At 34.2% G+C, this 24,116-nt stretch overlaps 1 protein-coding gene across 2 annotated transcripts in view; it reads left to right on the top strand.

Moving 5' to 3' along the window:
- The window catches only part of BSL1 (BRI1 suppressor 1 (BSU1)-like 1), an 88,752-nt gene extending 65,110 nt beyond the window's left edge, over window positions 1-23,642 (top strand). The window contains exons 10-24 of one of the 2 annotated variants that reach the window (XM_089802890.1): window positions 187-268; window positions 388-558; window positions 1,335-1,539; window positions 1,650-1,881; window positions 1,984-2,154; window positions 2,244-2,482; window positions 3,123-3,207; window positions 3,343-3,441; window positions 3,547-3,746; window positions 3,877-3,952; window positions 22,207-22,342; window positions 22,446-22,585; window positions 22,683-22,834; window positions 22,930-23,000; window positions 23,153-23,642. In XM_089802890.1, coding sequence (XP_089659016.1) covers window positions 187-268; window positions 388-558; window positions 1,335-1,539; window positions 1,650-1,881; window positions 1,984-2,154; window positions 2,244-2,482; window positions 3,123-3,207; window positions 3,343-3,441; window positions 3,547-3,746; window positions 3,877-3,952; window positions 22,207-22,342; window positions 22,446-22,585; window positions 22,683-22,766 — 1,920 coding nt within the window. In that variant the 3' untranslated portion in view covers window positions 22,767-22,834; window positions 22,930-23,000; window positions 23,153-23,642. Of the gene's footprint in view, window positions 1-186; window positions 269-387; window positions 559-1,334; window positions 1,540-1,649; window positions 1,882-1,983; window positions 2,155-2,243; window positions 2,483-3,122; window positions 3,208-3,342; window positions 3,442-3,546; window positions 3,747-3,876; window positions 3,953-22,206; window positions 22,343-22,445; window positions 22,586-22,682; window positions 23,001-23,152 lie in introns of both variants that reach the window. The other variant, XM_089802891.1, reaches the window with a different exon arrangement.
- The last annotated feature ends 474 nt before the right edge of the window (window positions 23,643-24,116 follow it).

Raw genomic sequence — 24,116 nt, 5'->3', positions numbered from 1 at the left:
TGGTATAATAGGCCAAGGGTAATATACCTAGATGGTTTTCATTTGAACTTTAGCTCAGTTGTCTAGGCATGGTTACTGTCAAGTTGCCAGCCTTTTCGATGAAGATACACTGGATCAAAATAATGGAAACAAATGTGTCAAGTATTTATTACTCTTGTTGCCTTGCTCGAATGAAATTTTGAACAGGTTTTTGTAGATGCAAGGTTGCATGTATCAGGGGGAGCTCTTAGGGGTGGTCGGATGGTTGAAGGATTCTCCACCATTTCAGGTTATCCTTTTTGTTGAAGTACTTTTGTATTCCCTATGAGTTGTTTACTATTATAATTTTATTTTTTTGTACAGATTTTTCTGAATTAACAGTCTTCATAATGTTTAACTTATTCACAGTGCTAGACACTGCTGCTGGATTGTGGCTTGATCGAAATGGAGTTGTGACATCTTCTCGAACAAATAAGTCTCATGCAGAATCTGATTCATCTTTGGAGCTGCTAAAGCGTTGTCGGCATGCTGCAGCTTCTGTTGGGAGTCAAATATATATTTATGGTGGATTAAGAGGAGGTTTAATTTTCTTAGTGATTTCATATCAATTTTTTTTAATGATAGATATATATTTTAAACTTTGAATGAAATCAAATATCAAAATTTACAATGTTATAGAAATAAATGATGGAAATTTATATTCTATTAAGTTGCATGGATGAGATTGTGACCCTGTAAACTACATGTATATAGATTAAACAATTAATAGGTTCGCATTTAGGCCTTCCTCTAGAAAATGCTCTGTTCTTAAGGCATGTGAAGAAAGGGATGGGGTTTTGTAGATATGACATGACAATAGTGGTAATGCAAATACTTGGAATTTTGGTTTGTTGATTCAGGATGACTGCCTACCATAGATTAAAAAGTCTGACTCTGATAATAACTCAGGACTCCAAGTTTTATAGTCAAGCTTGGCAAATAAAAATATGTATAAATTCATAAAATAAATGCAAATAACATGGAAAATACTTATAAAAAGCATAAGGCAGAACATATAGAATGCCTAACAAGGTTTTGTCTTGAAAAATCTTCCATATTAATTGCAAGGGTAAAATTTCATATTAACTATTATTCTCTATTGATATGCTAGGTATAAATGAAATGTGGTTTCAGTAAGATATCGCTTACAAGTGATGTTTTACCAACTATGCACCACTAGTGTAATAACCTATGCATGATTGCTCTGGTAATGTGTAATAGCAGGTTTTCTCTTCTGAGAAATGAACTGTTTGAGCCCATTTAAAGCTCTAATTGCTTAAGGATGTTGCACCTCATAAAGATTTTGTATTTTGCAGAGATGTTGCTTGATGATTTTCTAGTGTCAGAGGACCTTTCTCCTCAAGAAAGTAGATTATCTCCAATGCGTGCAGAGACCAATCTATCCAGTGGTACAGCCAGAAAGGACAATGATGCTAATTATTACATGGTTGATCAAAATTATAGGATTCCTACAGCCTCTGCAAATAGAGATGTAATGGTGGATCGGGATGGGATTTCCAGGTATTGTCTTGGCTTAACAGTGTCCCTTTTCTTATGATAATTTTGTCATGTGGTTTCTCAATTTAATTTTAATTGCTAACTAATGTTAGTTAATTTGAATGTACTATCAGCATGAGTGAAAAAGGGCTCGAGGTGCTGGAGAAGGCTTCTGCTGCTGAAGCTGAAGCAGTGAGTGCACATTGGGCAGCTGCAATGGCTGCTGCTGCAAACAATATGGAAAATGGGGAACCAATAGAAAACAATAGCTCATCTGATCAAGCCAGCGAAAATGTTGTTGCCTCAGGTTCTACCTCGGTGTCTCATGAATCTCTTGAATCGGATGTCCGCCTTCACCACAGAGCAGTAATGACTTTTTTCCCAGCTTCATCTGTTATGCTGTCAATTAGCTAACACATTGATTATCTTTTAACATGAATATGATTGTCTGAATACCATCGGATCCAGGTTGTGGTTGCGAGAGAACCGGTAGGAAACCTTGGTAATCTTGTGCGGCAACTATCTTTGGATCAGTTTGAGAATGAAGGCAGGAGAATGAGCCCCTGGAATATGGACCAGGCACAGGGAGCTAAAAGACTGCTTAACAGACAGAAATCTCCTGTTGGCTTGCATAAAAAGGTAATTATAGATTATATAAATCACATTGATGCCTGCTTGACATGAGACTGTCATAGAATGATCTAATTGGGGACTCTCTTATGGTTCAGATAATTGCTTCATTGCTTAAACCTCGTAACTGGAGGCCTCCTGCAAACAGGCGATTCTTCTTGGACTCCTTTGAAGTGGGTGAGCTTTGTTATACTGCAGAACAAATTTTTATGCAGGAGCGGACAGTTTTGCAATTAAGGGCTCCAGTCAAAATATTTGGAGATCTGCATGGGCAGTTTGGTGATTTAATGCGCTTGTTTGATGAGTATGGATTTCCTTCAACAGCTGGAGACATCACGTGAGTCCAAATTTATCTCATGATGTATATTTGGTAACTTATGTTCTCATGTTGTCGTCCCTTGCAATTTGTTTGTGTAAATGATGGTTTGTGTTTCCAAAGCAGTTTTACCTGGAATAGTGTTACATTATACTTGCATATATAGATGCTGAAACATTAAAGTTTCTCCCCAAATTGTCAATCTGGGAAGCTGGGCTCTGAATGTAATGTAAACTTAAAAGTTGATTGCTTAAGGATTTTTTAAAAAGATCATTTTTTGGCCATGCAAGTGATATGGGCTTTGGATCTCTCTTGTTTCCTGTACTGATGGAATGATAAACTGGATGTATTGGTGTTCTTTCATGTGGATGCTCTCATTTGCATTTTCTTAGTGTGATCCCTCCTTTGACAGGGGCAATCTTCTCTCATGATTGAAATGTTCTTTTTATTGCTGCATTAAGCTAGCATCCTAATTCTGTCTTTTTCATTTCCTCAAGATGGTTGATTATTATTTCTGTGGTCAGTGTCAGACTATTTTAGCCTTCTATTTGTTTTGTTTGTGATAGAGGAAACCTCCTTGCCTATTAATTTTGTTCTTGTATCCCTTTAACTTTCCAATATTTTTATCTTTATCTATTTCTTATGGTCATCCATTTGTTAGGTACATTGATTATCTCTTTTTGGGAGATTACGTTGATCGAGGACAGCACAGTTTGGAAACTATTACTTTGCTCCTTGCTCTAAAGGTATGGAAGTCTATGTTTAGGCATTATCATAAATGTTTGCATTAATATATATGTGGCGTTAGGATTAATGAGCATCTTTTGACATCTCAGTTTAGCTATGACTAGCATTTACTTTAAAGTTTCCCCCATTCCCAGATTGAGTACCCCGAAAATGTACATTTAATTCGCGGAAATCATGAAGCTGCTGATATCAATGCACTTTTTGGATTTCGACTGGAATGTATTGAACGGATGGTATAATATCTCAATCCTGGATTCTCCATTGCTACTTTTAATAAAGTCTGCTTTATTAGTCATTGTAACTATTGGACCACTGCTCTTAATTAATTTCTATTACAGGGGGAGAAAGATGGCATATGGGCCTGGACACGCTTCAATCAACTTTTTAATTGGATTCCTTTAGCAGCACTTATAGAAAAAAAAATTATATGTATGCATGGTGGGATTGGAAGGTCCATAAATTATTTGGAACAGATAGAGAGCCTGCAGCGACCCATAAGTATGGACGCTGGATCTATTGTTCTTATGGATCTTTTGTGGTATAGTTTTTTCCTATGGTTGAGTGGTTTTGTTTATTTTGTTTGGTGAACTCCTTTATGCAAAAATATTGTAGTTTTGTTTTTCAAATTTTATATCACAGCACATAAACTTTCTGTGATACACATACAGGTCTGATCCAACAGAGAATGATAGTGTGGAAGGATTGCGACCAAATGCCAGAGGTCCAGGGTTGGTCACATTTGGGGTATGATATGTATTTAGAATTGAGTTTGTCTAGTTTAGTTATGATTGTTCAATTGGTGCTTTTCTTGGTCACACCATTATTTTGTAATTGTGATGTTGCTATCAGGTTTCAACTGTGTAGTTTTTGAGTCAAACCCATTGACCCATGTTTCAAGAGTAGAGATTCACAAGAATCCATCTCTCATGAGAATGGATGGATCTCTTAGCACTCATTGCATCTAGGTGATGCTCATAGAGGTGAAGCACTAAGACTTCCTAGGAGGTCATCCTTCCCAGTTCTACTACAGCTCAATCGTGCTTAACCATGGAGTTTCCTCCAAGGTTAAGCCCACATTGCTTGCAAGCCATTTGCAAAACCTACAAAAAGTGTTGTGCCTTATGAATCATTCATTAGAAGCCCCTTAAACTCATCAATTGATATGTAGAAGATAATTTCCTTAGCAAGTCAAATTGTGATATTGCTATTAGCATTCAGCTGTGTAGTTTTTGAGTCAAACCCATTGACCCTTGTTTCATGAGTCAAAGGATTTGGGTCAAACTTATCAAACATGGGTCAATGGGTTTGACTTAAAAACTACACAATTGAATCTTGATAGAAATATCACAATTTGATTTGCTGTGAAAATTATCTCCTACTTATTTTGTAATTGTTTCCTCTATTGTGATTGTGTTTGAACTAAAAATGTAAATCTATTGCATCTCACAATCTATCATTAGAAGGAAAAATCGCCACTTGTGCCAATGGGGTTCTTTCACTTATGTGCAAGAATTTTGCACATTTTAAAAATTAAATTTGCTGATAACAAGAAATTTATGCTGAATTGTGTTTCATGTGCTAATTGTATTCACTTTAAGTGGATTGAGCCATTAGCAATAAGATGAACTTGTCTAAGAATGAGCATCTGAATTGACATATTTGGGTTCGTGGATAAGTGCGGGTACGAGAACCCGGTACGTGGGTTGGTGAAAATTATTTTTAGGGGTTTCGGTATATATATATATATATATACAAAAAAGAGAGAAATATACATAATTGTAAAACTAAATTATTTCATAGTATGATACTTGACCATTGATCAATTCCAACTTTCAAAGATAAATATTAAAAACTTAAATGCCAATTGAGAGTTAAAAAATATTCAAATAGGCCATATCAATGATATAATAAATGCCTATGTTCACGATTCCAACGAAAAGCATTACAATTACTGAATTACAAAATGTAGTTCATGAAATGGATTCAATTTTCATCAATTGTTAAAGGGATTATCAAAAAAATTGTTGTCTATTGGATTTTCAACAGCTGCAAGATCAAGATCATCATCATCATTTGAATCCAAAGCGGTTCCACTTCTCTAGATTCACCATCTATCTCTCTGATTTTTTTGCATTTCTTGATATGTATAAGAGAAGCTATTTGACCCAAAAGAAGGCACATGTTAGTGCCTTTAGGTATCTTATCAAAGATTGCTACCTTCATGGAAACTACGCTTGGCTTCAATAAAACTTCATTATATTGCGGTATCATATGAGTTTATTGTATTTGTTCCCTTTGATTTGGATCACTGCTTCATAAAACATACAAGTTTTGACAATTTAGTGCGTTATTGTTGTCCTCCAAATATCCATGATTCTTTATCCTAAAAGTATGTGTCATAAAAAAAAACACATCCTCAATGCATTCATATATATAGCAATGCATAGACCACCTATACCCCTATTAGACAGCATAGGCTTATCCAGTTCATTTAAAAAAATCTCAGGCTTCTTTCTAAAAGATTTTTATTCAATTTTCATAGCTAATTGATGTATGGAAGGTAGGGAACAGCTCATGGGACATAGTCTATTGGCTGTCATATAATGTGCAAAGGTTTGTGTTGCAGGGTTTGTACCCTCAAGCCCTGAACTGGGAACCCAATACATATATGCATTAATGAGGACAATTGAGGTTGGTGGATATGGACAAAGAAGGTTGCTGCTTATACCCACATTTGAGTCACAAGTTTGTTTTTCCATTTTTGGCTAAATTGCTGGTTCGGATTTGGTTTAGATGTGGGTTTGAGATTTGGGCTCGAAATTCGTTCAATTTTTTTTAAGGTGGGTTCGAATTTGTTTTGGGTTCGTCCGTACAAAAATATGTTTATATATATATATATATATATATATATATATATATATATATATATATATATATATATATAAAGACACGCACATATGCAGCAGCAAATAAGTTCATAAACCACTATGCTAATAGTAAAGCAACAAAGCAAAATACACCACCATATGTATTAATATTTTAGTTTAAATGACATGCTTTATCTTTTTGGCCTTTTTAATGGTCTATTTTAGGTTTGGAGGATTGTATTGATTAAAATAGACCAAAAATTAAAAAAGTCAAAGAAATCCGCTATATTCAGCCTGGCTCCTGCTACAGATTTGCAAATTCGCCATTAAAACAACAATTTTTTCCCGGGTTCATCTGACAGGATTTAAGGAGACTTTGAAGGTCTGCGGCAGACTTGTGCGAGAATATGACAAAGACCAGACTTTTGCAAGAACTGGACCAGACTTTGGGGTTGCCAAGGAAGAATTTAGTAACATAATTTTTTGGCAATCAATTTGTTCCAAAAGGAGTCCAGCACTCTTTGCACAATGGTGCGCAGTTTACAGTCTTCATGAAGATTTTTTGAATAAGACTGTTCAAGGAATTGTTGCTAAATTATCAAGATGACTCATTTTTTTTGTATTTTCAAATTTCCATTGTTTTGTGCCAAATTGTCGTCAAGATCAGTTATTCTGAGTGCATAATTTATTCTCTTTTGCTTTCATCCATACAAATTCATTTTGCCAAGTTTGAAGATTTATGGGTAGGAATTTCATTAAAACATCTGCCTATGGTGGCGTGAGAAGATTCTTTAATTTACTCAGGACCAAAACTATTGGAGCACATTTTTTGATCAAGAGGTTCCTTATTCCTTACCATCTTTGCTAAGATATAACCTACTGTTTGCTTGAAACAAATTCATTTGGTATGTTCTCAAAATTTGCAAATGAATTTGGTGGATGATTGTAGTTCTTAAAATTAAAGAGCTACTATGTTCTCTCTATTTTATTGAGAACCCTAACCGTTTCTGTCCTCAATTCTAGTGGTTTGACATTTTGTCAAAAACTTATTATGCAAGCTTTGATACAACTATAACGAGCCTTGCAGGCTCACTCAAAATCTACACTAAGGAATTGTTGTGTTTTGAAGTTTCGCAATTTTTTTTGTGGATATGATCTTTGCAGTTTTTAGAATATATAAATAATAATACTTTGAAATATTCAAACTCTAACTTTATTTGCTATTGATCAAATTAGAAGTGCTCACAAATTCTCTCACACATATGCAATGAGCTTAATTTTTTAAAGAACCTAGAATTTTGGTGAGTGTAGTCGCCCAAAAATGGTCATCTAGACTATGAGCCCCCTTTCTAGCATTTTTGGTTAATTTATCCATTGCTTATCTTTGATCAAATCATCAAAAATATATTTATTCGATTATAAAATATGGTTTGACCACTTTATTCTAAGTCTTTTATTTAATTGAAATAACTCGCTCCCTTTTAATTAAATAAAGTCCCCAAAATTCCCTTATCCTAAGTATGCACACAAAACATTTTTCTTATTTTAAAATTAAGAGGAAAATACATTTTTGTCTACACATGAATGCACAATTTTCTATGTGAGAGGAACTCCTATTTTCAAAATAACTTTAATTCTCCTCCACACATCTTTTGCCTCTTAGCCATTACCATTGATCTTGCTTAGGTGAGGTGCTCGTGTACATGGATCACTCAAGATGCATCCTCCACCCTTGATTAAACCCCTCTTGACTTTTGATCTCAACCATCCATTTATCTTTAAAATGTGGGCTCTCTCATTATTCTCTTAATCTAGGTCTTTTATGCTAATGTTATGCTGCAGGTTTTCTTGGTGATTTTGGAGCACTTGGAGCACTCATTTGGCATTCATCTTGCATCTTTATTCTCTTGCTTGCACTGTAGTTTCATGGCATACTAGCTTAGATTTCCTTTATGCTTATAGCTTAGATGACATAGTTTAACTAGGAGGCTTTGTAATACTTGCATTCTTGTTAGCTTAGCTTGCATCTTGCATGTCATGTTAGTGTAGCTTGCATTGCATTGTGATTCTTGGATGCTAGCACTCTTGCTTTCATCTTTGAATCTCTTTTCTATGGTGCACCTTGCAAGAGTTGCATAGCTTGGTTCATTTGAGAGCCACCATACTTCTATTTGCACCTTCGCACATCATAGATCGAGAGCCTCATGACATGCTCTCTTTCATGGATATTCTTTATAATAAGGGTTTATAGAAGTGTGTCTGATTTTTGGTATATAGTGAGGACATTGGCTTGAGGACATTGGCTTTGTCGAAGCAAGGACAACCTGCAGCAGCCAATGTATGCTCACTCCAAGCTCGTAAAAAACTGATCACAACCACTATTGGAATCGCTGCTAGTAAAGATAGTGGAATGCTATGTATATGAGATGCTGCTTTAGATACAAACGCAACTCTATATCTTGATCGCAGTATGTAATGGCAGCTCCAAATGCAGTATAAGACAACAAAAGTATAGCCACCTTGATGTTTATCGTACTGGGTAGAGAAAATAATGCATACAGACAATGGAACAGAATAGTAGATAAGAATAGCAGAACTATATTCACATATGCCAAGATGTTACATTATGCTTCTCTTGTAATGATGATTACAACGATCCCAAAGGGGGATATAAATACTATCTGAGGAACCTTTCCGAAGGTATCCGTCGGCCACATACAACATGTCGGCGACAATAATAGAACCTTCCTGATACCGACGAGAACATTCCCGATACACACCTTGTCGGTCGATACTGATGACATACATCCCGATACAGACGGAGTGCATCCTGATACACCAATGGGATACATCCTGATACACTAATGGGATACATCCTGATACACCAACAGGATGCACCTGATACGCTAACGTGATGCTCTTGATACACTATTTCTTGACGACACTTGATGGCTGTTTAAAATCCACGCTTAGAGGTAATTCTTTACCAAAACCCTCACAAGAAAAACGCCTAACCATTCCTCAGAAATTGTAGAATACTTCCCAGTAGACAAGGCACGATTCATTGGCAATATGAGCCAATTCAAAGTGCAGCGAGACTAGAAAATTCAGAATTCCTCAATACCCATACCAAACCCTCGGAGTTTTCCAAATTCGACAAAAAAACAAGCATATAATGAATGATCGCTCCTTCTCATGAAGTGCTTTTTATAGCGTTTAAAAGCCAAAACTTCACCATCACACCAAACCCCATGTAGCTTCTTAGATACACCTTTCACTTAAAAAGCCCTTTGTTTTATACTTGGGCACATTTTTGAATAATAAAATTTATTAATTTCCTTTGACTCCAAAAATGACCTTTTCAACAATATTATGATATTTTGACATAAAGTTAGTGTTTCTAGTGCCTAAGATTTAAGACTTCTCAACCCAGTTCCAACGAGCTATGAGACTAAGGCGGCCAATAAACAATTCTAGCAAAAATAGCAATCTCAACATATTTAATTAAAAAATAATCATAATTCATCCGTCTTGCAAGAATGAATGAAGAAGCATCCAAATCGAAATCTGACAACACATGAGCGATCTTGATTAAGAAAGATGAAGAATGAACCAGCTGGTGACTTACTAAAAATAGGCGCTCCCTCCAAGATTCTTGGAGCCCAAACCAAAAGCCAAAAATAAAATTTGGGAGCATCATTCAACTCCTCTAACTTATTTGAGCTCATTGAAACCATCCAGTTGCTTACTATAAATAGTAAGTCTGACCAAACAGAGCCATAACTCTCAACAGGGTCCTCTAATCACTAGTCTTAGCCTACAAGGACCTAGTAATAGGCTAAATCCATCCACTGTCATGGTCATGCTAAAAAGGGGACATTACATATTTCTACTTAGTCACCTTTTGAATTTCTCAAATAGGTATTTAAACTAGTAAATGTTTTTCTGCATTACTATAATTTCTCCACAATAAGACTATGGTTTTTCTACAACCCTTGGTTATCATTCCTTATTTTTTTGCATTACTATAATTTCTCCACTATTTTTTTTATAGCCCTTGGTTATCATTCCCTAGTTGTTGATTTGTTTAAGGGAAATAATTTATATTATGTGATAGCAATTCTGCATATTGTTATTGATAGAAAAGTACAAACTTCTTCACATTGATTGAATATACTTTCATAGGAGGAACCGCCTTCGGAATTTTGGATAGATTGTCCAAGGGGGACAAGCTATTCATATTTACATCTCCATATCTTTGTTATGCTCTAACGTGAGGTTATTCAAAGGTTTCTGGCTATGTTTTGAGGTACGTACTATTTATAGTAAGTCAATGCTTGTTTGAGAGGTACCCTTACTATTTTTAGTAAGGTTGTTGGATGCGTAGTGGGAAGCATTGTTGACTTCTAGGTTGAAACAAGATGGGGAGATAACGAGTTTTTAAGGAGATATTAAAGTTTATAATGGCGTTAATGATTGATGGCAGTAATAAAAGTTTACACCTTTATCACATTATAACTTATGATTGACAATAAGAGCAATAATAAAAGTCATTTAATAAAATAACATTTATTAAGGGAGGCTAATTATTTAAATGTTTTCCCAAGTCAATAAAGGAAATGCATTTAGTTAATCAAAAACAAAAGCAAATGTTTCAAAAGCTAAGTGATGTTTAAGTTATGAGAAGTGTGAGGATGAAGACTTCTGGTTGATTTCTACTTAGGAAATATAAAAACCAATGAAGAAAGAAATCAAACCATTCTATGCATTTGTGTTCATTGAATTTTGTGAAGACAAGTAGTGACAAAGGTCAGAATTTCAGGGTTGGAGAATTGTGAAGAGTTTTACAAGCATATGAGGTGTTGAAAGACATGCCAGTATTTGCTAATTGGGCGACTAATGCAAAGTTATCATTTGTGCCTCGTTGTTCAGATAATTTTAATTGTTTGGCAGCCACATAAGGGTTTGATAGCATTGAATTACAATCAGTTTCAGAGATTAGAAGGACAATAATGAAGCCGATCACAACCCATTGTAGCAGCATTTGAAAGCAATAAAGGCAGCCACAGGGCTTTCAGCAGCCACATGAGCCACCAAAGAGTGAGATTATTAGAGCTGGAAGAGGCACGTTTGGGGTTTCTGCTACATTGATTCATGATACTTCGATTCCACCTGCAATCAAATATAGCCATAATGTATTAGCTGTGATTTATTTCCAGGTTTTTATTTTGTAAATAAACACATCCCTCAAGGCATTAGTTGTTTATTGTATATAAATCTTTTTCTAAATTGTATAAAGAGGATTTCTTGTGAATAGTTTACAGCAGCTAGTTTGTAAGAAAATTGCATGATGAAATGCCTTGAGTAGTTTGGATAATTTTCATAATGATATAATTGCCAAGTATTTGAGAAAATACAACGATATCAAGCAAATTTGAATGATATTACATAGTTTTTTGCAAGTGTATCTCTTTGAAAATCAGATATTGGTAAACCAACCTATTAGTTTGCATGCAAAGTGTTTGACAAAATGTCAAACTTCCAAGTTGAAAGTTAGAACATGTCAAGGTTCTTACAGGAATGAGGAATGAGAAGATGTTTGAAGGCAAAATTAACATATTCACATTCCATATCTGCCACCCTTAGAGGAATCCATATTCCTTTCACATCCTAAATTTTCACCCTTTAGAGACTCAATCAAAGGCATAAAATGGCAATTCGAATAATAAATGAAACATACCTTCAGTCCCTTAATCAGCTTGGCCTTAAGAGGAGGTGAAAAAGAATTAAATAAAATGATTATATTGGCTCAAGGAAGCCAAGTCGAGGACATACCTTTAAATGACATTGGACCTCTGTATGAGGAGGAGAAGTAAGTTCATTTCAACATCAAAATAACACAGCATATCTCTGCTCTTGGACAGCGAATTCCTTTGCATCTTAGCAGTGAAATTCTCCTCAAAAGGGTAGCAAATTATTCATAAAAGAGCTGCAACCTATGGTATAGGAAAGTGAAATATCCAAAGGGGGGAGTGAACTCTCTTGAAGAGGCAGCAATTTTTGCCTTAGAGAGGGGCAGATTACTTTCAAAAATCTGAGATTAAAAGGTGTTGATATAATAAAATCTGAGCATATTATATTGCAAAAATCATTTAGTTTTCTAGATTTCAGTATGATTTCATTTCAAGTTTTGGAAGAGAGAAATTTGGCTTTAATTTGAAAGATCCATGATCAAATTACAGTTGCCTCCTTGTTTGATGTTGATACAATCCTATTCCATCAAAATTCTAAGGTTTCTTTCATTTTTTCTTATCAATATGGTGAGCTTAATGTAATTTCCCTTTTGGTTTTTGCAAGATAACTATGAAGGAGAAGGAATTGAGGATCATTCATGGGAGCAATTCGAAAGATAAAAAATGGTATGCAAATTGTCCATAATCACACCAACAAATTGGATGCTACAAGGGTAAACTCAAAGCTTCAAGAAAGGTCAAGCTCAAGGGCTTCAAATGAGGAGGTTCCAATCAAATTACCAAAGCACAAATTCGAAGATCAAGATCAAGGTCAAGTTGGAGGAAGATAAACTAAAATCAGAGAAAATTTTCACTAACTTGAGTTTCCTTGAGAAATCCAAGTTCATTTTGAAGGATCCAAGTGCATGAAGACTTCACGCTTAAAAGAAGTCCAAGACTTAAGTTTGCAAGTACAAGCAAGTTCAAGATCATGATAATGAGAAAATTCCAAGAATGAAGATGCATAAAATTTGAGAAGATGAAGCAATTTGAGAATATGCCATCACAATTGAAGGCTTAGCAGTGTTGAGTATCGAGATATTTTCTCATGAAGCAATATGAGAATATGCCATTGCAATCGAACGCTTGACAATGTGAGTATCGAGAGATATTTTCTCATCATCGAAAGATTGATCAAGTCTATAAGATGACGATGCTGAGGTGGCTCCTACTTGTTTTCAACCGATTAGAAAATTCCAGTCACATGTGTTCAAGCACATTCAATCATATCATGCCAAGTGAATAATTTTCTCATTGGTTCTCAAAAGTATTCCAATTTTCTTATTTGCCCACATGGTGGCGCCTTTGTGTAATTGGGTGATAGTGTGGCAACCCTAATTAGGGTTTATAATGGATAGATCTTGGCCCTTGATCTCGAATTGATCTTGGTCCTTATTGTAATTGAAAAACTATAAAAGGCCAAGACCTTCTCATTTGTAAAGGGTTAGAGATTAAATATTAGAGAAGAGCTAGTAGCAGAAGTAAAGTAGGAGAGGAGACTTGTTGAAATTGTTGTCAAAGTGCTATCAAAGTAATTATTATTTCATTGTTGGTCTTCATGGTGGATTACTTATTATTGATTTGGAATATTGCATGGTTTATTCAATTCCTCATTTAGGATTTTATTTCATGTTAAGTAGAAGTAGAAGTAGATTAATGGAAGATCCTATTGAATGCTGATCAATGGTGAAGCTGGAGTCCATACCTTTTTGGTATTTTTTGATTGTAAGTAACAGTGCAAGGTTAGTTTGGGTCTAAATTGCAAGTGTTTAACTTCTATTGGAGATACCAATTTAGATTGTGCCGTCATAGGGTATTGTGATTAATATTGACAATGTGAAAATCATTCTTGCATCCATAGAAGATATCACTCTCCTATGCCTAGTTTAATACGACGAAGCAAGGATTGATTAGAGGCTCACCCCATCATCAACATTGTCCTACATTCCTAGTGTTGGATAGTTTTTATTTCTCTTGCAAGTTATTTGGTTGATATCCGTTGAATGAGTAATGTAAGTCCCTTTGTGATAATCAATAAAAATGAGTTAAAGTCCAAAATAAGAAGGAACCTTGAGATTTTCTCATTTGATCACACAATTCGTCTACATTGTTTAGCATATGAGCATCCTTATTCAAGAGAGTTGTAAATATGGTATTCCCTTTGTGATAACCAACATATATAATTAATAAAATTGAGTTAAAGTCCATAATAAGAAGGAACCTTGAGATTGTCTCATTTGATTGCACAATTCATCTACGTTGTTTAGCATATGAACATCCTTATTCAAGAGAGATATAAATATGGTATTTCATCTTGAAATACAAAGTATTTGATTTTGTTGAGTTTTCGGATCTGCTGTAAATGTATTAACATTGCCATGATATTTGGTATGTGTGTTCCAAATGCAACATCCACATATATATCTGTGTGTGTGTGTGTGTGTGTGTGTGTGTGTGTGTGTGTTGAGAATAGGCCTTGAATAGACATGTCTATTCATTAATTAGATAATTAATAATAATAATTTAATCTTATATATATATATATATATATATATATATATATATATATATATATATATATATATATATATATATATATATATATATATATATATATATATATATAACAATGACCTTATATCTCAATATAAAGAATACACATATAATATATAATTATATATAAGTTTATCTGACTCAAGCTATCAAACATCAACACTTCCTCTTAGCTTAGAAGAATAAATTCATAACATAAAATATTACTTCAACGTAATATTACAAATAACAATTTAAGGATATCTCATTTGATATCTTAGCAGATTTCCACCATTTGATATTACATTCGATATCATGAGTATTGGTCTTCCAGAATATCAACATATGATATATGCCAAGTGCCCAAATAAGATTTGATATCACATCTGATATCAAGAGTATTGGCCTTCCAAAATATCAATGATATTCACCAAATACTCTTTGAGTAATGGCCTTCTAAAATGTTTGAGATGCAAGACACTCACCATATATTCAAATTGTTTGATCTCATAATACAAGTTATTGTAAGATCGTCACCTTACAGTAACTTCTACAAATGCAAGTGACATCATTTGGAAGTCGTCACTTCCTCGTGATGTACACAAGAGGTAGGCCCATAAAAATCACAGTCACAAGGTATATTCATGATTCACGGTCCTTTTGACTGCTATAATTTATTGATGACCGGAGAATCCATCACAACATGATTTACTCCATCTGAATCAATATGATTGAGATCACCAAAGATTGACTGACTCATATCCTCTACTTGCTCCCTCTCTTTCAAGGTTGTCTCTAATGAAATGTCAGGCTCCCTTTGAATCTCAATCTCCCTCTTCTTCCTAGAACATTCTCAGAGGAAAAGATTAAGGCAAACAATACTTACAATACAAAAGAATGTTAGTATTTTAACTTCATGCCTGATACTGACAATAACATAAATAGATTTCTAATTAATATTATCATGATTCACATTATTATTCTCAATTGTATAAATTCATATATTTATACTTTACTTAAATTTAGATTCAATAATCTACAATTGCGAGAGAGTGATTTCACATTTAAAATGAGAATTAATAATGCTCATATATATAATATAATTTCCTTATATCATATATGCACAATAATAATATTACCCTGTTACATGTTTCAATCACACAACTCTTCATTTTAAATAAGAAATCAGAAAACATAATCTTAATTTTTTATATAAATGATCTTTTAACATATATACTCCCAAAATCATTTCTCAATCAATATTCACTTAAATGCGCATTCACGATGAAAAATGTAAATACTTACCTTGTCTGTGGATTTCTTATATTCTCCATGGCATGACATGGCCCTTCCATTTTATATCCTACAAAAAGCTTTATTCAAAACGACAACCATTATATAATAGAAGGTAACCTTTTAAGGAATGAACCCCCTCCATTGGAGCCACGAATCTTAGAAATTATTCTTGTTTGTCGTGTCTCCCTATTTGTTGGCGAAGGTTTTTTTGTGTCTTGTGTGGTTCAAAGATGATGCTAACACTCTGCCACGTAATGATGGACATGCACACTTAGCCTGTTTTGACTGTACTCCACGTACTTCATTTTAGCTCCCTATCCATAGTCTTATTTCATCCTTTTGACTGGGGCTGTTATCACCGTAGTGGTCTATGACTCATTTCCTGGGATTTGTTTTCTATTATTTCTTTGATCGGTATCCCCTTATTCTTGCCAATTGAAATTGAACCTCACTACTCTTCATGGTATCGAGACCCAAAGTTACAAGACTATCGGTACATTTCTTGTAGCACTTAAATAAATTTTGTCAAACCTTTCATCATCTTTCTACAACTCATCAACCCGCAAATCTCCTCGTGCCCTATTCTTCTTTCGAACTCAGGTCCATTCATTTACATTAGTATATAATTGCTATGTTATGAACTATTACGGACCTGTGCATGGTTTTGAAATGACTTGAGCATCATAGTGCAATTGATTGATCTTGAAGTTTTGAATCACAATATTTGACAAAAAACAATATGAATTTTCATCCAATAAAATGCTGGAACTTTTATTGACATTATCGAGATACTACAATATATGGGACTGTATTTTCATTTACATTCAATGCCTCATATACATCGATCGATGCAAAAACATATCACCCGCTCCATTTATCATCCACATATTCTCATAAATTGATAAATATTTCAAAGACATTTATTTACATATCTATTGGATCGATCCTCATACCTGACCATCCAATTTGTAGATTGGGTCTTTCCACTTGTTAATTTCAATTTTTGATCAATACATTTGCAGTCTAGCTCTAATACCATGTTGAGTTTTCGGATCTGCTGCAAATGTATTAACACTACCATGATATTTGGTATGTGTGTTCCAAATGCAACATCCCCATTTATATATTGAGAATAGGTCATGAATAGACATGCCCTTTCATGGGACATGTCTATTCATTAATCAGATAATTAACAATAATAATAAACTTATCTATATATATATAACAATGACCTTATATTTCAGTATAAATAACACACCCACACACACACACAATATATATATATATAATTCTATATAAGTTTATCCGATTGAAGCTATCAAACATCAACATGTATGTTGTACTGGAACAAAACTCGCATCAAGTTTAAATTGCAGGTGTAGAGCTCGTAGACTTCCACAAGGTGTACTGACCCTTGACCTTGTTGGAGGCTTTTTCAAATCTCTACAAGGGGCCCTTCCCCTTGACCCCGAATCTCCACCGACCATTGTTATTGTTAATGTAATCATTGCTATATTTTTTATGTTTATTAATTTAAACTTCACTTAGTGTGTCAAAGTTTCATCCAGAATTCTTATGGTAATTCTTGGTTTGTTGATGCTCCCAAAGTCTAGAAACTTTACCCACCATTGTTAATGTTAAACTTTCATACAATCTTTGTATGTTTTCAATGTCTATCAGTTCAAGGTTTACATAGTATGCCAAAGGTTCGTTTATAGTTTTTTCTTCCACATCTTTTTATAACTGATTTTTCAAGTACTACATGTATTCATCCCACCCTCTTGCTGCCCCATGTCATCCCCAAATTTAAGCCCTTGGTCCCTTTGTCCCCAAAATCATTCTGCTGTCAGGGAACTCCCTGGAACTAAGATTAATTTTACAGTATGGTATAAGATTAAGTGGTCATGTGAATTTACAAGTTACCTAGTAAAAGTCACAATTTACTTTTTTTAGGAATTCTTGCAAACTAAAAATCACGAGTTTATTGATGGCAGAAATCGCGTCACTTCCCTGAAAAAATTATGGAGATTTTTATCTGAATATTGTACTAGGTCTTATCACAAAACTGTGTCAGTTTTTGTTAGCAAATATTCAATGATATTTGCATGACATTTTATACTTTCTGTAAATCAGTTTTTTCATGAGCATGAAAAGTGTGACTGTATAAATTAAAAATTTCCAAACTGGGTTTTTATTAAAAATTGTGTCCATTTTCAAATGAAATCAAGCCACAATTGGGTTTCTACTTGCATTAAGGCAATTTTTTGCAAATAAAAAGTTGAGCCTATGTTTCTCAGCAAATTATGCATATTTCTCTGGCAGTGACAAGATATACATAATCTTTTATAATTTTTTCCCAAATTGAGGGTTTGGTAACAAATCTATGAAGCTTTTTTCCATGGCTAGGGTTTTTAGGCACTATTCTGCCTTCTGTTTGATGATTTTGAACAAATTCAGGATTTTCAGCTATTTTTTGGTACCAACTAGTGTTTTTTTTTGCAAAATTTAGAATTTTCTATGATTATTGGGTAGAGTTTCTAGAGTTTGCATCCAAGTTCTTTTGAAATGTGTTAGGGTTTGAAGATAACTTTATCATCTAGGTTCCCTATATTTCTCAAAAATGGATTTTTTTCAAAATTGCTCTAAATGATCAGCACAATGAATTCAGAACAGACTTAGTTGGATGCATTTTGTCACCATGTTGAAAATCCTTCAGATGCTTGCCAAGAGAGTGTGGAAGTACCATACCAAGTTGAATGATGAATTACACAATGCCCTCTCTTTAAAATAGCAAGAAAGCCAAGATAGACAATTCAAAATGGATGGTTACCTAGTTAGCTTGGAAGAGTGTGATCTTGAGGGTCGTACCATTACAGGGTTCTAAGACAAATTGATGGAGCTCAACATGGATTATTGTCCAATGTTTTTAGATATCTAGAATTTGGGAGTTCAAAGATGTAGTAATCTGAGACCTCTTTGTCAAAGTTATTTGTTCAACTCCATATGCCCATGAATCATCTACAAACAAAACACCTGTCACATTTGAAGAAGCAGACACGATTAATGCTATGCAACCTTGAGAGAGAATTTGTCCAAATAGGGATTTGATATTGAGATAAACCTATTAATGAATTGGATAAATTACAATGAATTCTTATAAAAGCATAAGAGTAAGCCCTAGAGAAAAATAAAAGAGAGCTTGACATGAGTTGACAACATAATGAGAGACAACATGTGCTAAATAAAACTTGATCTAATAAAAAGATAGAAAACACTCCTCAGTTTACTTTAAGTGAATAAAGTAATGAAAGGCGTAATTATATAATTAATCAGATAATGTCCTACTCTCAGCACACTCCTTAAGATTAACTTAGGAATAAGCTAAACAACAAATGATAAATCGATGAATGGATTGGCCTTGAAAATAAGGTTTAATTTGGGACCCATGTACAAACCAACACAAACTCTCATTAGTGGAAAAAAGGAGAAAAACCCAGTGGGAGTAAATCTCTCTGCAAAAGAGTACATGTGACAAGCATGAATGACTGAATTGGTCCCATAAGTACAATGAATGCTGCAATAAACCCCACCATAAGAGAGAAAATGCAGGTGGGAATCACTTAGATGAAGAACTAGTTTTTGTGCCAATGATGAAATCCTGAAGATAGACCAAGATCTGCTGCCCACAAATAACATTTCTCCCTTTAAGAAGAACCATATCCTATGAAAAGCCATTCCCATAATCAGGAAGAAGTACGAATCCAATTTCGAATATTGCGTGCCTCTGGAAACTGCTCATGCTTTGGTACCATGTTGGAGTTATTTGTTCAACCCCACAAACAAATGAATCACTTGCAAGCAAAACACCCATCACATTGGAAGAGAAAAAGCGATGACTGATTCTATGCAACCTTGAGAGAAAATTGACCCAAATAGTAATCTGATATTGAGATTAACCTGTAAATTAATTAGAAAGATTTGAATAAATTGAATGCCTGTAAAAGCATAAAGATTAAACTCTAGATGCTTATCCTAGAAAAGGTTAAAAGGGAGCTTGATAAGTGTACACATCATAATGAATGAGACATGCTAATTAAAAGTCGCTCTAATAAAAGGTTAAAGTTCGCTCTAATAAAAGATTAAAACTAAGTTACTGGTTTAGGTTTGGGGATGGATTCAGCTAGGAGAATCTGGTTCGTGGATTTGTGATTTTTTTCCATTATGGTGTGTATGGGTTTGTGTGTGTATTAAAAAAAAGAGAAGTATCCATAATTGTAAAACTAAATCATTTTAGAGTATCAATCTATGATGCTTGATCATTGATCAATGCCAAATATCAAAGATAACATTAAAAAATTAAATACTTGATCATTGATCTATGTTCACGGACCCTCAGGTCCGAAAATGGACCCTAGACAAATCCATCACGGACTGGTCTGTAAATCTGGATCCGATTTGCAGCCAGACCTGGTTTGAGGGCCCAGGATGCGAATCTGGTAACTAAGATTAAAAGTACTCTGAAGCTAGGTTAAGGAAATAAAGTAATAAATGATCTTATTACATAATTAATTAGATAAGGTTCTAATTACTCCAGCAGTTGGAAATTCAGCTCAGGAGCTACATCATTATGAAGGTTTGAGATAGTTTGATGGAGTCTACCTGGTATATTGTCTGCTTTAAAGAAATTTTTTAGAAGAATGGCACGTTCTTTGTTCATTGTGTTTTTAGTTTGTTTTGTTTTGCTTTCAGTGGATGTAATGTCCCCATTTTTTTAGCAACTCAGTGGAGTTCTTAGCCTTTACGTTCTCCAAAGGCTAAGTGGAGAAATAAGAAATTGATTAAATTAATTTCTAATAAAGTCATTAAATAAATCAAAATAAAAAGGTGACTTTATTTATAATTAATTTAATTAATTATTTAGTGCAAGGAGAAGCTTCTAGACAATTCATTAATTATTGAAAGGGGGAAGCTTCTAGTAATTTAATTTTCTAGAAGCACAATTTATTATTGTATTGCAAGGGAGAATCTTCTAGATAGTGCATTAATTATTGGAAGGGGGAAGCTTCTTCTAAATGCTATTAATTAATATTTTTTTTCCTTCTAGAAGGGTGAAGTAAAGTATAAATAGAGGTGGGAGCTTCATTGTTTAGCATCAGATTATGGTGAATTGCATTTGATAAGAGCTTGGAGGTGTGAGTTATAGATTTGTTCTTGGCATTAGAGAATGTCTATCCTCTCTTCTGACATTCTTGACGTCATTCCCTAGGGGTTTGGCCTTTGGAATTCATTGTCATGTATTTGATTTTATTAGTTTGAGAATTAATATTATTAAAAAGTGGTTCAATCTTCAGTTGCATAAATTCCTTCTTGTTCATGTTATGTGGTTTTAAGTCTATGCAAAGACATCAAAATCACTATGAGCAGTTGGTTTGGTTTTTTGGGCATTTCCAAGGTGCCCATTTCAGTGGTATCAGAGCTTGCTTGCAAAGTGTATGACAAAATGTCAAACAACTGAAGTATAAAAGATTTTGGTATTTGTTGAAGTTATAACCTGTTGGGGTTATTACAATGGAGTAAGCCTTGGGTGTGAATTAGTATAATATTAAATTATTAAAAGATAAGGCTTACATTTGTGATAAAGTGAACTCAGTGACAAGTGTTTTTGTTCCATTTTTTTTAGATTCGCTTTTAAGCTTTAAGTGACTTGTAATATGTATCCGTTTGGATGGTTTCATTCTCTGATCTCTATACAAGGAGGTGAACCTCTTTGTAATCATATCTTGCTATTTAATAGAATATTAATTTATCTAGTTCTATTAATTTTGCAATGGAATCTTTATAAAATACACTACGCATTGGACCCCATTTCGAATGTCACTTTTGGTCCCTTTTGTAAAACAGCCTCGTCAATTATTAAACATAATTTGCCTTTTTATGATGTGTAAAACTGAAGTTACTTTTTCAACAACTGAAGTTAGTTAAATTATTTATTTAATAATTGGCTAAGGGTCCTCTGATTAATTATTCTATAAAAAGGGGACATGATAGGAAGCCACTTTTAAGAGTGTAAAAGATCTCTCTTCATTGCCATAAAAAATAATATTAGAATTCAAAACGAGTCTTGATTGCTAATGAGAATGGTTTTTGTTCTCAAAAGCAATTAATTCTGAAACGGAACCTTTCACAGCTGTATAACAACCCTGCCAATTTAGTAATATGAAGTTTACGTTGGCTACTATTTTCTCAAGGACAAGCTAAAATGGAGTATAAAATAAGATTTTCCTACTTATTCACTCTTTGATCAGAAGATGTCTACTTCTATAGATGTCTGGTGATGGTCTGGCATCACTGCATCTTTGCCATTACTGTTGAGATAGGAAGTTCCCTGTCAGCTAGCTTTCATAGGATGCAAGGCAATTCAGCAACTCATTTTAAAAATTGATGGATGTTGATTGTTCTCTTTGATTTCATATATTGATCTCTGATCTTGAAGTATATTATTTGTTTACAGCCTGATCGTGTGTTGGACTTCTGCAAGAAAAACAAGTTGCAGCTAATCATTCGGGCACATGAATGTGTAATGGATGGTTTTGAGCGTTTTGCTCAAGGCCATTTGATTACCCTATTTTCTGCAACAAACTATTGTGGTGAGTTCTAAAAATACAAAATAGATATGGAACATTTAAATAAGAATGGAAGTTTGATGCTCATGGATAAATATTAAGTGGGTATACCGTATTCTTTATCCAGGCACAGCAAATAATGCTGGTGCATTGCTGGTTTTGGGAAGACACTTAGTTGTTGTACCTAAGTTGATTCATCCACTTCCGCCCCCCATTGGATCACCAGAGTCATCTCCAGAACACCATTTGGATGAGACATGGATGCAGGTAACTTTTTGTTTCCTGGTCGAACTTTTACAGCAAGTGAACGCTTTGTTAAGTGTAACCTGATTTCTCACTGTCATTTAAATTTTTCATTGTCTAGGAACTTAATATTCAGAGGCCACCTACGCCTACTCGTGGCCGACCTCAACCTGCTCATGATCGCAGTTCATTGGCTTTTATTTGAGTTCCGATTGTGTCCATTGATGTACTCTAGCAATTATTGTCAGTCATCAATCTTATGAGCTCTGTAAAGTAATGTACAACTGGAATTGTATTTGAGCACTTACATCAATGTAAACAAATTTTTTTTGCCCAAAGATGGAACTGTCCTTCCTGTGCTATTGTAGGTACTACCTGTTTTTGTTCATCAGCATTTCTCCTGACAACTGGTTATTCTTTGCAAAGTTTACAAATTAAGGTATGGTAATTTATTTTTTTCTTGTAGCACACAAAAATGCTCCTTTTTTTCAAACTTATGAGTAATTAGGATGGCTACAATGAAACTGCTATTTTTGCCATTTTGCAGTCATCGAATTTCTAATTTGATGGTATTTGTCCAATATTGTATAGATTCTACTGTCGTGGTGCTGATCCTTACACTTGAAGTCTCATGTGCACCGACTTCCTTGTGAGAAACATTGCACAGCCAAGGACTCAAGCATTTAGACACTATTGTTTACCCGCTTCAGGCCGCATAGGATTCCTGGTCTGAATTTGTATATTCAATGAGTTGTGGAATTTGTACCTTTAGCTAATATTTTTTAGATTATGTGCCAATAAAAATGGAATGCTTTGGCTAAAATGTTGAGTTGTTCATGCTGAATTCTTCTGGATCCTTTGACATTTTGGATCCATCTTCAGCGAGAAAAAGGTAGAAGCCTTCGCCTGTGTAGAGTTGTTTATTTTGGGATTTCTATTTATTGTGTTAGTCCTTTTGAGGAATCTAAAGGGTGTAACTCTTATTATTTAATGTTCATGTGTTCTCTACTGTTTAACAGATTTTGTTAAGCTGGATATAAAAACAGGCAATCAAATTTGTAATCTACTACATTCTTGTATCTCTCTTATGGCAGAATGTTTGAGTGCATGTCAGCTTTATGCTTGGCAGCTGGGGTCTTATTTTATATTAGTTTGTTGTTGTTCCTGCAGTGAACTTAACTTGAATACGAGAATCTATAAGTGGAATGGGAGGTCTTAAGTACGGGGATAGTGTAGTGATAGGAAAATAGAAAACATTTTAAGTTATATATGTATGAAGGTAACATAGTGGTTAGTTGTTCTCCATCATTCTAACCATGTCTTACTGTACTCGATATCAATATAATATGTTCTTCCTTTTTAAAATGCATATTTGAAGCCAGAAGAATGTAATATTTAGTTGGCAGTAATATAATTCATTGGATGGGTATATTTGCATAACGAAATAAATCATTTCTGTGTTAGTATGGTTATCTCAATAAAGAAGACAGCATGCAGAAAGGAATCTTGAGGAGCACTGTCCAGAGCATATGTTTGGCACGCAATATTTGCAACT

The sequence above is a fragment of the Cupressus sempervirens genome, chromosome 9, assembly GCF_028749045.1.
Source record: "Cupressus sempervirens isolate cs-2001-9-10 chromosome 9, ASM2874904v1, whole genome shotgun sequence".
In the NCBI taxonomy this organism is placed as follows: domain Eukaryota; kingdom Viridiplantae; phylum Streptophyta; class Pinopsida; order Cupressales; family Cupressaceae; genus Cupressus; species Cupressus sempervirens.
This window is presented reverse-complemented; position numbering and strand designations above follow the sequence as displayed.